Consider the following 13,309-nt stretch of genomic DNA (forward strand, 5'->3'; position numbering starts at 1 on the left):
TTAACCTTAGCCCTAAACAAATTAAACAAAAATTCTTCAGTCATTAGCAGATTTTCTGACGCCTGTTAAATATGATCTTGTAATTCAAGCAACTAAAGAAATAAGTATGAATACTGTTTCCTCAGATAGTATAACAAGACCAGAATTTCATACCCCTAGTTTGGCTCTGAAAATCGGATATGCTCTTAAAAAATGTATCGCAATTGAAAGAGGCAGTGCACTTAGAGCAGGAAACATGAAAAAGAATAAAACATTATTAGCTTTTAAAGAACTCCTAGAAATCGAATGGAATATTAAAATATCTTCCAATGCTCTCTCAACTCTTTACAGAAGAATATTTAACGCTACACAGTTACTGCCTGTTACAGGTGATTTGGTTAAATTAAGTAGACATATAGACAGTAACATTGCAAAAACTAAGTTGGACGTTGAGGATGATAATCGTGACAACCAGAAGTGGACAAGATTGGCAACTTTGTGTCTAGCCAGAATAATATTATTTAATAAAAGGCGTTCTGGGGAAGCCTCCAAAATGAGTGATTACTTAGGCCATTTTGGGAGGAACAGAATACTGCAGAAATACGAGAATCTCTCAGTCCCGTCGAAAAGAAATTAGCTGAAAGTATGGTTATAGTAGAAGTTGAAGGAAAACGCGGAAGAAAAGTTCCTATTATACTTCCAACACCCATTAAAGAGTCTATTGATATTTTGATAAGACATAGAGATGAATGTAAGATTTCATTTCATAATAAATATGTATTCGCAAGATCGAATGAGTCTAAACGATTTTTGAGAGGTCATGACTGTCTAAAAAAAATTTGTGAAGAAAAATACATTTAGAAAATCCAGATGCCATAACTGGCACAAAATTAAGGAAATATGTAGCCACAGTTTGTCAGTTATTTGATATGTCAGAAAATGAATATGACTGGCTTGCGAGGCATTTAGGTCATGATATAACTGTACACAAGGAATTCTATCGAATGCATGAAAGTGCTATAGAGTTAACAGAAATAAGTAGAATTTTGTTGGCTGTTGACCAGGGTGAGGCTCAGAAGTACGTTGGAAAGCATATTAACGAAATTAATATTGAAGGTTAGCTTGTGAACAACACTGAAAGATGACATGGCTTTATTATTTTTTGTTATAGATTTACCCGCCTTAGACGATGATACAAACATGGAAAACGAAAATGTAGAAGAAGAAAAAGAAAGTGACTGTGATGAAGTTGAAGAGCTTCCAAATGAAGGTGAACGTAATGTGGATTCACTTAAAAAAAAGAAAAATAAGAAGCCGCCAAAAGGTGAGGGAGTAAAAGTTCTTTTAAATAAAAGGTTTATAGGGAATTAAGTGAATATTAAACCGAAAGTGGAATACTGCAATATAAATTCTTAAGAGAAATTTTAAAATTCTGGACATCAAGTATCTAGATGTGCACAGAAAGAATTCTTAAGATATTTTACCATTAATAGCTACTCAAACAAGACAATATTATAAGAAACAACTACTTCACAAGCAAATACCCCGGCCGATATTGAATTACTCTCACAGTATCCGTTGATGAAATTAATATGAACGTGAATATACATATAATAAAATATGAAAAAGACAATTGAGATAATTATGGACATCACATATTTTGGATGTACGCAGATAAAGTACCTTCATTACTAATTATTATTATCAATGAATTCACTAAAAATATGTAAGTTTAAAAATCGAAAAATATTAAAAAACATCCTTTATTTGTAAACTGAATATGTACCTTAGTTGAGTAGCTATTAATGGTAAAATGTCTTAAGAATTCTTTTTTTTTTCACATAGATAGATACTTAATGTTCCGAATTTTAGAATTTCTCTTAAGGATGTATATTGTAGTATTTCAGTTTTACATTGATTTAATACCATATTAAATAAACTGGCTTAAAAAACATTAATACACTCTAATCTACATGATTCAAGTTAAAAGGTAATATTACTGAACATATGTATTTACGTAACAAATGCATAATTAGGCTTTCATTGGAAGAGCACTAAATATGGTCGAGCGAGCTTGCAACAAAGTTTTATGTTTGACTGTGCTTTTTCCGTCATTTGTTTAATAAATTGCTAGTTATTTTACTTTACTTTGTTGGTACTATATAGAGGTATTATTATTATTATTATTCACAAGAGTCATTTTGCAGAGGGCAAAATTTAGGTGGCACTATAAAAATTAAAATTATTTTAAATACATACAAAGTGATGTAAAAAACAACAACCCCACGGGGAAACGCCCCGACTGGTATTGACTTATATATACAGTATCTGGCAAGAATGTCAATCATCAGAACCCCTAGATATAGACCGGTGTAGATATTGTAGATATATTCAATGCCAGTCTGGGTGTTTACCTGAGGGCTAGTTGTTTTTTGCAATGTCTATCTTATTTACATGGTATCGCCTTTTGGCGAATGCTATAGTCTTTCCGATATCAATTGAAGAACCAATAGATTGACAGTATGTACCATGTTCCCATATTTATTTAGCCATACCCATATTCAGGTCTGGTCGAACTAAACGTGGAGGTGATAGAAATGTATACGCTCAGTTGAAGAATGCGAGCGCGGGCAAAGGAAAACGATCACAGTTGCATTGGGCTACTGGGCAATAAATCATAGCAGATGACAAGTGATAAATTGCCCAGCAGTACAGTGCAGCAATGTGGAATTTGGTGTGATTCAGGTAATTTTAATTTATTATAGGCACCTTCTATCAATCACTCATATTACAATTGCGAAAGGGAGAAATAAGAGGGATATGTTGTTTACTAATATAATCACAACATGGCATTTTGGAGACCTTTTGAAACGGAACAAAACGAAATTTACCACCAATATAATAAAATTGTTTGAGGACATAAATAATTAAAATATGTTGTTGGACAAATGAACATATAACAGAAATTTTCTACACATATATAAATTATTATAATTTTTTACATTTATCAGAAAATATTTTTAGGGACGCCTATGAAACTCATTAAATTTTATTACCAGACGTTTTTTGCATGTTCAACTGACTTCGGAAAGACTATAATACATTAGGCATCCACGGATTAGTGGTTCACTTTCTACTTAAAAGTAGATAACCTATACATATACTTCACTCTATAGCTCAAAAATTCAATATTCTGGACGTCGTCTTCCTTTTCATTTTTAACATCAGGATAGCTTGAAAGATAAAGTTGATTATAAATTATCCAAACTTATGAATGATCATAACTTATATATCGTAACAATTTATTTATTTGGAAAATACATAATATGTTCATGTTACCTGTAATATAACATTAACCGACTTCTTATTTTAGAAACCAAAAGCATTCACGTATCATGGACATGTGAAGAAAAGAAGGCCGTGCTGAAATTTTTTCAAGTAAATATAAAGAAGGGAATTGTGCATGGGAAAGTTGATTGTGAAAGATGTATCAAAGAATATGAAGAATTGTCCAACAGAGACTGGAAAAAAATAAAGTTCTGTGTCAAAAATGAAATACAAAAAATACGAAAAACTAGAAAATAAATAATTACATCACACATACTTAAGTGTTTCATTAACATTGTATACCAAATATGATTCACCATTACCTTATCTCCAAAACTCTGAAAAATGGAAAAAAGTGTACATATAAAAGATTTCTAGCGTTTCACATATTATTTAATTTAACTAAATTCATATCCAAAGAGTCTTTGTTTTTTCTTTCCAATCAAGTCATCAACTTTATTTTTAGAAACACCCTGTATATTATTAATTATCTAAAATTTATAGTTTTCGAGATATTACCGATTTTCGTAAAAAATTTACAGAAGAATTTTAAACCGGATTTGTTAGGTAAAAATAGAAATGGAAAGAAACCAAAAATGTATATCAAAGATTATAATAATTGTATTATCAAGGCAAACTCTTCAAGTTTTAAGCACAGCCTTACCAAATTTCAGAAATATAGGTATACGGTATTCTTACATTTCTTACCTAGTAGATCCATTTTAAAAATTCCTCTACATCTCTCTGCTCTATGATTATGAATTTAGTTCAATTAAAAATATGTGAGAAACTTTTTCTCTAGTTTTCATAATCTCGGAGATAAGAGGGTGGTGACTGGTGAATCATATTTGGGATACTCTGTATAGGGTTATGCACAAGATTTTACCCTCCTTTTGTACCTATATTTTTTGAGTTAGAAAGAAATAGTTGAAACACATGTTTTAAAAATATTTCTACGAGTTTGTTCTGATAACCTCAGAACGGAATTGGTACCGGTTTTGTAGATACAAACCAAGCCAATTTTTTTACATGAAATTCAAATTTTGGAAAGTCTATCTTTACTATTTTAAAATTTAAATCCAAAATAATGCACATGCTTTTCATAATTTTGGAAACATTTAAAATGCAATTTCACTTCTGTTTTGAAGTCTAAATACCAAGTGTAATACCTACTTCATAGGAACGCAATTTCTTTGCAGAATTCAAAATTTAAAAAAAGTATAGTACAGAGTGTCATTTAAAATAAAAAAGCTATGGTCGTTTCCAGTTAAACCGGAAGTGAAAGAATTTTAATATTAGGCTTAATTTAAAGAAGATTAGGTGTACATCAGATGCACAAATTTCAAGTTTATATTTTGTTAAATAATAACAAATACCTACAACTGAGACACCTGGTATTCACATAACAGTATACCTATTTTTGAGTCAACTCTTAAGCAGGATTCACATTATACGGAATGTCAACGTACCATCACGGACCGGCACCATCCCGTCAGATTATTGTAGTATGCATTTCTTATGGTAATTACCAAATATTATCATAAGAAATGCGTACTACTAATAGTTTGACGGGATGATGCTGGTCCGTATATTGTGAATCCTGCTTAAGAGTTAACTCAAAAATAGATAGACTGTTATGTGAATACCAGGTGTCTCAGTTGTATCTGTTATTATTTAACAAAATATAAACTTGAAATTTGTGCATCTGATGTACACCTAATCTTCTTTAAATTAAGCCTAATATTAAAATTCTTTCACTTCCGGTTTAACTGGAAACGACCATAACTTTTTTATTTCAAATGACACCCTGTACTATACTTTTCCGAAAATTTGAAATGCGTACTACTAATAGTTTGACGGGACGATGCTGGTCCGTGATGGTACGTTGACGTTCCGTATAATGTGAATCTTGCTATAATAAGCAATTTTCATTAACAAAGTCATAATAATTAACATATGAGACTATAAAATTCTCGGAGAATGTGGGCACAAAAAAATTTAGAAGATTCAATTTAACAAAAGTTATTTAATTTTCTGCCGAAAACGTAATATCAAGTTTAAAATTATTAAAATACACCGTGGGTATCACACAAAAGTCTCGTGGGGACCCTAAATAGTGGGGACCCCTAAATAGTGGGGACCCGTAAATAGTGGGGACTTGAAGATTTGACAACAGCGTAAATAAAAGGTGTGTGTGAAGGTCCCTACAATACATAGACACTGCAAGATTGTGGGGACTGTCCCCGCAATTTTTCACACAGACACACAAACCCGATAACGAGGACGTCCTCACAAGTTATTTTCTCGATTTATGATAATTGTATGGAGTGTTAAAGCGAACTGAATTGATACACGTACCAATAAACTATTTTGCATCGGGTGTGCGTGCGTGCGTGCGTGTGCGTGTGTGTGTGTGTGCGCGCGTGTGTGTGTGTGTGCGTGTGCGTGTGTGTGTGGGTGTGCGTGCGTGCGTGCGTGCGTGCAAAATAGCGTACACGAAATGTACGTGTGCTACAGAAATGCCAGCGACAGTGATACGTGTCCATATACGTTGTGTGTTGTCTCCATATACTCAGATGAGACATACTATAGTTAATGGCGGAAAGCTGAGGGTCTTCGGGACGCCAATTCCGGAACATTCTAAATTCTAGAGGTTGAGAATAACATTTCAAGACAAGTCGATTGGAGATTTCGTTGTCTGGACAAAGTTACCTATTTTAAACTACTCCGATTGTGAAGATGTATACGCAGACGCACTCATCGAAGCGTCTAAGAATACGAAAACAGATTAATACAATTTCCGGACCTATTTATTTTATAACAGTTGCTACAATAGCGTTAGTACTGAAGAGTATTGCAAAAATCATTCAAAAGTATTATGGCTTAAGATCAATATAAGTAGCGAAAACAGCATAAACTCCACATCTATGCCGCAGCCCTCCAGATTTATTGGTATCAACAACAACATACGGTTTAGTAGAGCAGCACCTTCAAGAATTACAACCCTACCACCTCCATTGTATAATACCACATATTGTAACAACTTACAATGGGCAATATTCAAGTTGTTATCAAAAAACAGTTCGAATAAAAACACATCTTTTGTTCTGTGAATTTAATCATTAGATGTTCGATTATTATTAAGTATGTCATAGTCATGTGTAGCAATAGGTGCTTTTAAAGAGCGTAATGTCAGGTAGGAGGCCAATCTAAGTAATGCCAAATTCCGTTCCTGAGGACGAATGCTGGGGACCGCCTGAAAAGATAAGCTATAAAAATAAAATAATAAATATCTATTCGTATTGTATACGGGGGTTCTTATTGCCTTTTATTGTTTGCAAGGGATAATAGTCCCCATCACTTTCGTTACCTTTTACTGTGTAAGAGGGGTCGGGGGGGACATCGCCGCATTTTTCGAGGGATCACTTTCCAAAGCAAAATATCGCATAAATTCTTTCGATCTTTTATTCTCCAGCCACTTGCAAAATCTTCGGCCACCATTCTGGCATAGCTTCGTAGCATTAAAGTGGCGGGTGTTATATATATTTCTTGTTTCTATTAGCTTACAATTTTTGTTAACACAGCGATTTTAAAGGAAATAATAAGTTTATAATTTATGCCAACGTGGCAGTATTAAAGGAAACAAGATATCAGGTTACAGTTTATGCTAGCGTAGCAACTTTAAAGAAAATACACTATTTGGTTACAATTTTTGTTAAAACTGTGAATGATGTAATACCTAATGAGAATGATGTAATACTGTTTGGAGTTCATTGACCTCCCTTATCGTGATTGGATTTTAAATTTCCTACCAATTTGAATCCACCATTGGTCAAACCTCAATTTAATGATGCAATACCGTATGAGAATCATGTAATGCTGTTTGGAGTTCATTCACCTTTCTTCCTCTCTTATAGGCAATGATGATTTATGTTGATTTGGGGAGTTAAAGGAAATAAGATATCAGGTTAGAACTATGTTTTATACACGCGTTCCAACTTAGTCATTAATGTTATATTTACCGCCAATTCCGTTTAATGTAATACATATATGCCTTTTCTATTGTTCATCTTTGGATTTTAAATCTCCCGCTAGTAGATTGGATAGGCCGGTTTTGGACCGGAAGTGACGTCATATGGCCAGCGTCCATCGAGTTCGGCCCGATCCTTCAGCGGCTTCTTGTGGGCATTGTCGTTGTGCAAGAGATGCGTGGGTGTTGGCATGCAAGAAGTGTCATGGCGGCACGGGGGTGGCTATCTGAGGATAGGTGATAGGTCGCTAACAAGAACATGGCGGCGGTCTGTGTGGAGGTAGGCGGGTTGCTGAAGAGTTGGTCAATGACCAGAGGGTTAGTTCAGAATTCTGCCGCCAGGATTTTATAGATGTCGCTGGTAGGAGGAGGCGGGTCAAGATGGCGGTAGCGGGAAGATGGCGGCGTGCGGGGTGCGGCACGTAGCGGCAGGTGATAGGTCGCTATCAACAAGATGGCGACAAAGAGGCGGGGCTATAGTTACGATAAGGGAGGTCAATGACCTTCCAACAGCATTGCGTCATTCTTATCCGGTATTGCATCATTCGAGGTCAATGACCACCAATACTGCCACGCTAGCATAAACTGTAACCTGATATACAGGGTGTATCTAAATAACACCGAAAAAATTCAAGGGGAGATTCTCCGATGAAAATTAATAGGGGTCTTTGGTATAAAATTTTTTGAAAAAACCCTTCCCTGAAAAGTTACGCCCCTCCTAAAATTACAAAAAAAAATTGTTTTTCTTTTTTATCTTCCACGTACATCAAGCTAAAGAAACCAAACTTGGTGAACATTATCTGTCAATAAAACTACACTTTTTGAATTTTTTTCAACCCTGAACTATTTTTGTAAGGGGTTGAAATAATCAACCCCTATGACATTTTTTCTTATAATTTTTTTTTCGATAAAATTTTTTCCTTTTAAAAAATATGTCTAAAAAACCCCATTCATTTACTAACTTTTTGATCTCTTCAAGTTTCTTCGAAAAGTTAAGGATTTATGACAAAAAAAAATAAATGTATTGTAATGTATTTTTAAAAAGATGAGCTGTTTAACGCGAGTGTATTTTGCCGAAAGATCTAGTGGCCTGTTCTTTACAATGGAATCCGTAGAAACAAATGTCAATGTCATTTATTGTCATATTAAATAACATTTTATTAAAAAACACTCAACCAAATAGTTGACCTATGATTCTACTAGGCTAAGAAGTTTGGAACTTAGACTAAAAGTGAACAAATGATGAATAATGTTATAACAGTAACAAAAAATAAAAATCTGTCGGATATTGACAATACAATCTACAAAAAATGTTGAAAATGATTGCCTTCAGCTTCAATACAAGCATCTACTCTTGTTCTCATAGAATTGCGTATGCGTTCAAATATTCCTGGTGAATTTTTTATCGTTTCACACCCTGCTACAATGCGGTTTCGCAAATCATTGATATCTTCAACTGGCCTTGAGTAGATCAAAGATTTCAGATATCCCCATATGCAAAAATCCAAAGGATTAAGGTCAGGGGAGCGGGCTGGCCAATTTACATATCCTCCTCGACCTATCCATCGATTGGCATACACCTCATCCAAGTGACGTCTTGCACGTATACTAAAGTGGGCTGGTGCACCGTCGTGCATAAACCATAAACGTTGCCTAATTTGAATGGGAACTTCTTCAAGAATAATAGGTAATTCTTCGAGAAGATGACAATATGAGTCACCATCTAATCGTCGTGGAAGAAAATAGGGACCAATTAAATGATCGTCGATAATTCCGAGCCACACATTTAATGAAAATTGATACTGATGATTTCCTTCAAAAAAGTCATGAGGATTTTCCTCAGCCCAAATATGATTGTTACGAAAATTTCTAATACAGTCTCTTGAGAAATTCGCCTCGTCAGTAAATAAAATATTTCTTAAGAACTGCGGCGCTTGGCCGATCATATTAATAAGCCATTGACAAAAAACCACACGTGGTAAAAAATCTCGAATCAGTAACGACTGCACCCGTTGGAGATGATAGGGATATAACTGTTGTTCTTTTAAAATTCTAAAAACTACCGAATGGCTTACATTTAGGACACGAGCTATTTTCCTGGTACTAGTTTCTGGGGATTCCTCAATTAAATTAAGTACGGCTTCATCGACAGCTTCAGTTCTAACTTCTCGGCTACGGCCACAGTCATGACTTCTCTTTTCAAATTTTCCAAGTTCCCGCAAGCGTTGGTGAATATTTGTGAACGTAGTATGGTGGGGTAATCTACGCTCTGGGTACTGTTCAGCATAAAGTCTTTGCGCTTCCAATGCATTACCGTTAGCATACCCATATGTAAAATGCATATCTGCCATTTCTAAATTCGAATAGTTAACCATATTTTCGGTTTATTAACTAATATTTTCTACACAAAATCATGAAACTTGTGAAATAGTAAGAAACAGTAACAATAAATGACATTGACATTTGTTTCTACGGATTCCATTGTAAAGAACAGGCCACTAGATCTTTCGGCAAAATACACTCGCGTTAAACAGCTCATCTTTTTAAAAATACATTACAATACATTTTTTTTTTTTTGTCATAAATCCTTAACTTTTCGAAGAAACTTGAAGAGATCAAAAAGTTAGTAAATGAATGGGGTTTTTTAGACATATTTTTTAAAAGGAAAAAATTTTATCGAAAAAAAAATTATAAGAAAAAATGTCATAGGGGTTGATTATTTCAACCCCTTACAAAAATAGTTCAGGGTTGAAAAAAATTCAAAAAGTGTAGTTTTATTGACAGATAATGTTCACCAAGTTTGGTTTCTTTAGCTTGATGTACGTGGAAGATAAAAAAGAAAAACAATTTTTTTTTGTAATTTTAGGAGGGGCGTAACTTTTCAGGGGAGGGTTTTTTCAAAAAATTTTATACCAAAGACCCCTATTAATTTTCATCGGAGAATCGCCCCTTGAATTTTTTCGGTGTTATTTAGATACACCCTGTATAATTGCAGTGTTAGCAAAATTGCAACTTGATAGTCTATTTCCTTTAATACTGCCACGCTAGCATAAACTTTAACCTGATATTTTATTTCCTTTATAATTGTAGTGTTAGGCAAGAAGTGTCATGGCGGCATGGAAGTGACGTCACATGGCCAATTAGCGGTAAATTTAAAATTCAATTACGATAAGGGGAGGTCAATGACCTCCAAACAGCATTGCATCATTCTTATCCAGTATTGCATCATTCGACTCTTGAGCTGGATGGTGACATACAAGAAGTGTCATGGCGCCATGGAAGTGACGTCACATGTCCATCGAGCTACAAGAATCGTTATGGTGGATTGGAAGTGACATCACATGGTCAATTGGCGGTAAATTTAAAATTCAATTACGATAAGGGGATAAATATAATATACCTTTAGTAAACAGTAAAGTACCGAGCTTAATCTCCAAGTCGTCAACTTCATTTTTTAAAGAATTCCTTAACAAATTTAATTTATATTCAAATACTTTAATTATCTTAGGACACCCTACCTTGGGGGCACTATTTAATAGATAGTATGTTGTAATTAACTGTAATATATTTAATTATTAATACATTATAAATGAAATTAACTTTTTATTTTATATGTGTCTTATTTGTTGTAAACCTCTGTACGATAAAACTGTTGAACAAGAGTATACTCGTATAATTTTACTAAAGTTAAATTTCTATTATATTTTGAAACTGGGATACAAGGGAAAAAATAAATTAAAAGATATGTTAATTAACATTTTTATTTTTTACTTATATCATACATTACATTAATTTTATAATAGTATACAGGGTGAGTCAGATTTTTGTGGTAGGATTTTAACAGTTGATAGAGATTCATTTTTTAATAAGAAAAGTTCCTATAAACGTAGGTCTTAGAACGCTTCGTTTGTGAGATGTTTTGTTCAGAATTCATTACAAAATTTAGAAATGATGTTATTTTCCAGAAAAATCCACGGGCGTACGAATTATTTTTTTAAAGGGGGCAGTAACCCACCTCAGGCACGTCACTGGTGGGTGAAATGGATAACAAATATCTTTGTTTTATTCAACATAACTAATGTATTATTAATACCAAATTTCAGTTTAATATCTGTTGGCCTTTTAGAGATATTAAGAAAAATTCTTAAAAAAAGTTTGTTTTCAACACCCTATATCTCAGTATAGCGTTCTAAGACCTACGTTTATAGGAACTTTTTTTATTAAAAAATGATTCTCTATAAACTGTAAAAATCCTATTACAAAAAACTGACTCACCCTGTAGATATTCACGTAAAGCATTACTTAATATGCTATTATTAGATATATCACAAAAAATATTTATAATTTGTTCAGCATTTAAAGTAATTTCATTTGCTTTTATCCAACCAGCTAGCACAATATCTAATACATTATGATAGTAACGACAAAAGTCTAAAGAATCTAATATATTTATTCTATGCGACAGCACACAAGTATCGAGTTTTAACAGTTCTTCCACATCGTGAAGATCGATGCACATGTTGTATTTTATGATCTGCACCATTTTCACATGTTCGCAGACTACTTGAGTAACTGTCGTGTAATCTCCACAACGATGAGTCACAGGTTCATACTCATCAGACCAACCTTGCAGGGGTGCTTGGAAGAAATCTTTTTTCAAACGTTCCAGTAGCTCCAAGAGAGTTTGCCATTCGTAGGTAGAAAATGATAATTTGTTTCCATTTCCATTCCATATAATTATTGCAGGTGTGAAGGATCTAGCTGGACTTAATCCACACTGTATGTGAATGTTGACATTTGATATTAGTGTAAAAACATTACTTAGCAAGTAAATCTGCTGCCATTGTGCAGCTTCTTCATATTTACCCAGAATATCATCGAGAGCCTTACTATAATCGTAATTTTCTTCATCACTTAAATTAGAGGAAACTTCACACATTTTGCATACAACCTGCTCGTTCGATGAAATAACTAAATGACGTTGGTGTTCTCGATCCAGGCAAGAAGTGTCATGGCGGCATGGAAGTGACGTCACATGACCAGTTGGTGGTAAATTTAAAATTTAAAGCAGCATTGCGTCATTCTTATCTGGTATTGCATCATTTGAGGTCAAGTTTCTACTGGTTCAGACCTGTTTTCTACTGGTTCAGACCTGTTTTTCAGCATAAACTGTAACCTGATATATTATTTCCTTTATAATTGTAGTGTTAGCAAAAATTCTAATCTAATATGCAGTCTTGCTAGTAAACCTAACATGAGCCTATTTAGCTCAGTGGTAGAGCACTGGTCTTGTAAACCAGGGGTCGTGAGTTCAAATCTCACAGGAGGCAATTGATTTTTGATAGGTGTATGGAAAAATGAAACAAGAAATATATATTTATTATTTTACATTTATAGCCTACGTATATTATAATACAGAGTTAAATTCTCACAGTAAGCAGCAAGTTCTTTATAACATAAAGTACAATATGCATTCCGCAAACCCAGCAGACTTCCACGTAGGCGCAAGGTAGAAAAATAACGTTTCCTTCTCGCCTTCGACATATTCGGCAAACCTTTTCAGGCGGTCTTTAGGAACGGAATTTGACATTACTTCGATTGGCTTTCTACCAGACATTAGGCTTTCTTTAAAAGCATCTATTGCTGCATTTGACTATGATAGTAGGGTTGTAAATCTTGAAGATGCTGCGCTACTGAACCATATGTTGTTGATACCAATCAATACATAAAAAGATGAGGAGTATGATAGCTCCTAAAGTTAACCATATCCAAAGGTCATTGGATGAATTGGGGGAGAAGTGTCGAATATGAACTCCGGGTAGTTCCGAGATTGATCTTTGTATGTCATCTAAATATAACAGAGGTTTTGTTGAAATGTCCAGTGAGAAATTGGAATATTTTGGAATAGGTAGTATAATAACTTGGGGTGGTAAATTGGATTCAGGTGTAGAAATTATTTCATCCTTTACTTCC

The 13,309-nt window shown here is 34.0% G+C and overlaps 1 protein-coding gene and 1 non-coding gene across 2 annotated transcripts; both read left to right on the forward strand.

The window, feature by feature from the left end:
* Positions 1-318: 318 nt before the first annotated feature.
* On the forward strand, positions 319-3,564 carry LOC108913763. The gene is made up of 3 exons (XM_018719385.2): positions 319-1,095; positions 1,151-1,303; positions 3,353-3,564. The coding sequence occupies exons 1-3, from the start codon at positions 909-911 to the stop codon at positions 3,562-3,564; spliced, it is 552 nt and encodes a 183-aa protein (XP_018574901.1). The 5' UTR covers positions 319-908.
* Positions 3,565-12,594: 9,030 nt separating this feature from the next.
* On the forward strand, positions 12,595-12,666 carry Trnat-ugu. Its single transcript has one exon. It is a non-coding gene; the product is annotated as a tRNA-Thr (tRNA).
* Positions 12,667-13,309: the final 643 nt, after the last annotated feature.

Source organism: Anoplophora glabripennis, unplaced genomic scaffold (assembly GCF_000390285.2).
Source record: "Anoplophora glabripennis isolate ALB-LARVAE unplaced genomic scaffold, Agla_2.0 scaffold1268, whole genome shotgun sequence".
Classification (NCBI taxonomy): domain Eukaryota; kingdom Metazoa; phylum Arthropoda; class Insecta; order Coleoptera; family Cerambycidae; genus Anoplophora; species Anoplophora glabripennis.

What these genes read in the sequence shown, in the direction of transcription:
- LOC108913763 (XM_018719385.2), top strand. Translation starts at nt 909, where the DNA reads ATGTCAGAAAATGAATATGACTGGCTTGCGAGGCATTTAGGTCATGAT. An exon ending in TAACGAAATTAATATTGAAG is followed by an intron (nt 1,096 to 1,150) that starts GTTAGCTTGTGA and finishes TTTTTGTTATAG; the next exon opens with ATTTACCCGCCTTAGACGAT. An exon ending in AAATAAGAAGCCGCCAAAAG is followed by an intron (nt 1,304 to 3,352) that starts GTGAGGGAGTAA and finishes TTCTTATTTTAG; the next exon opens with AAACCAAAAGCATTCACGTA.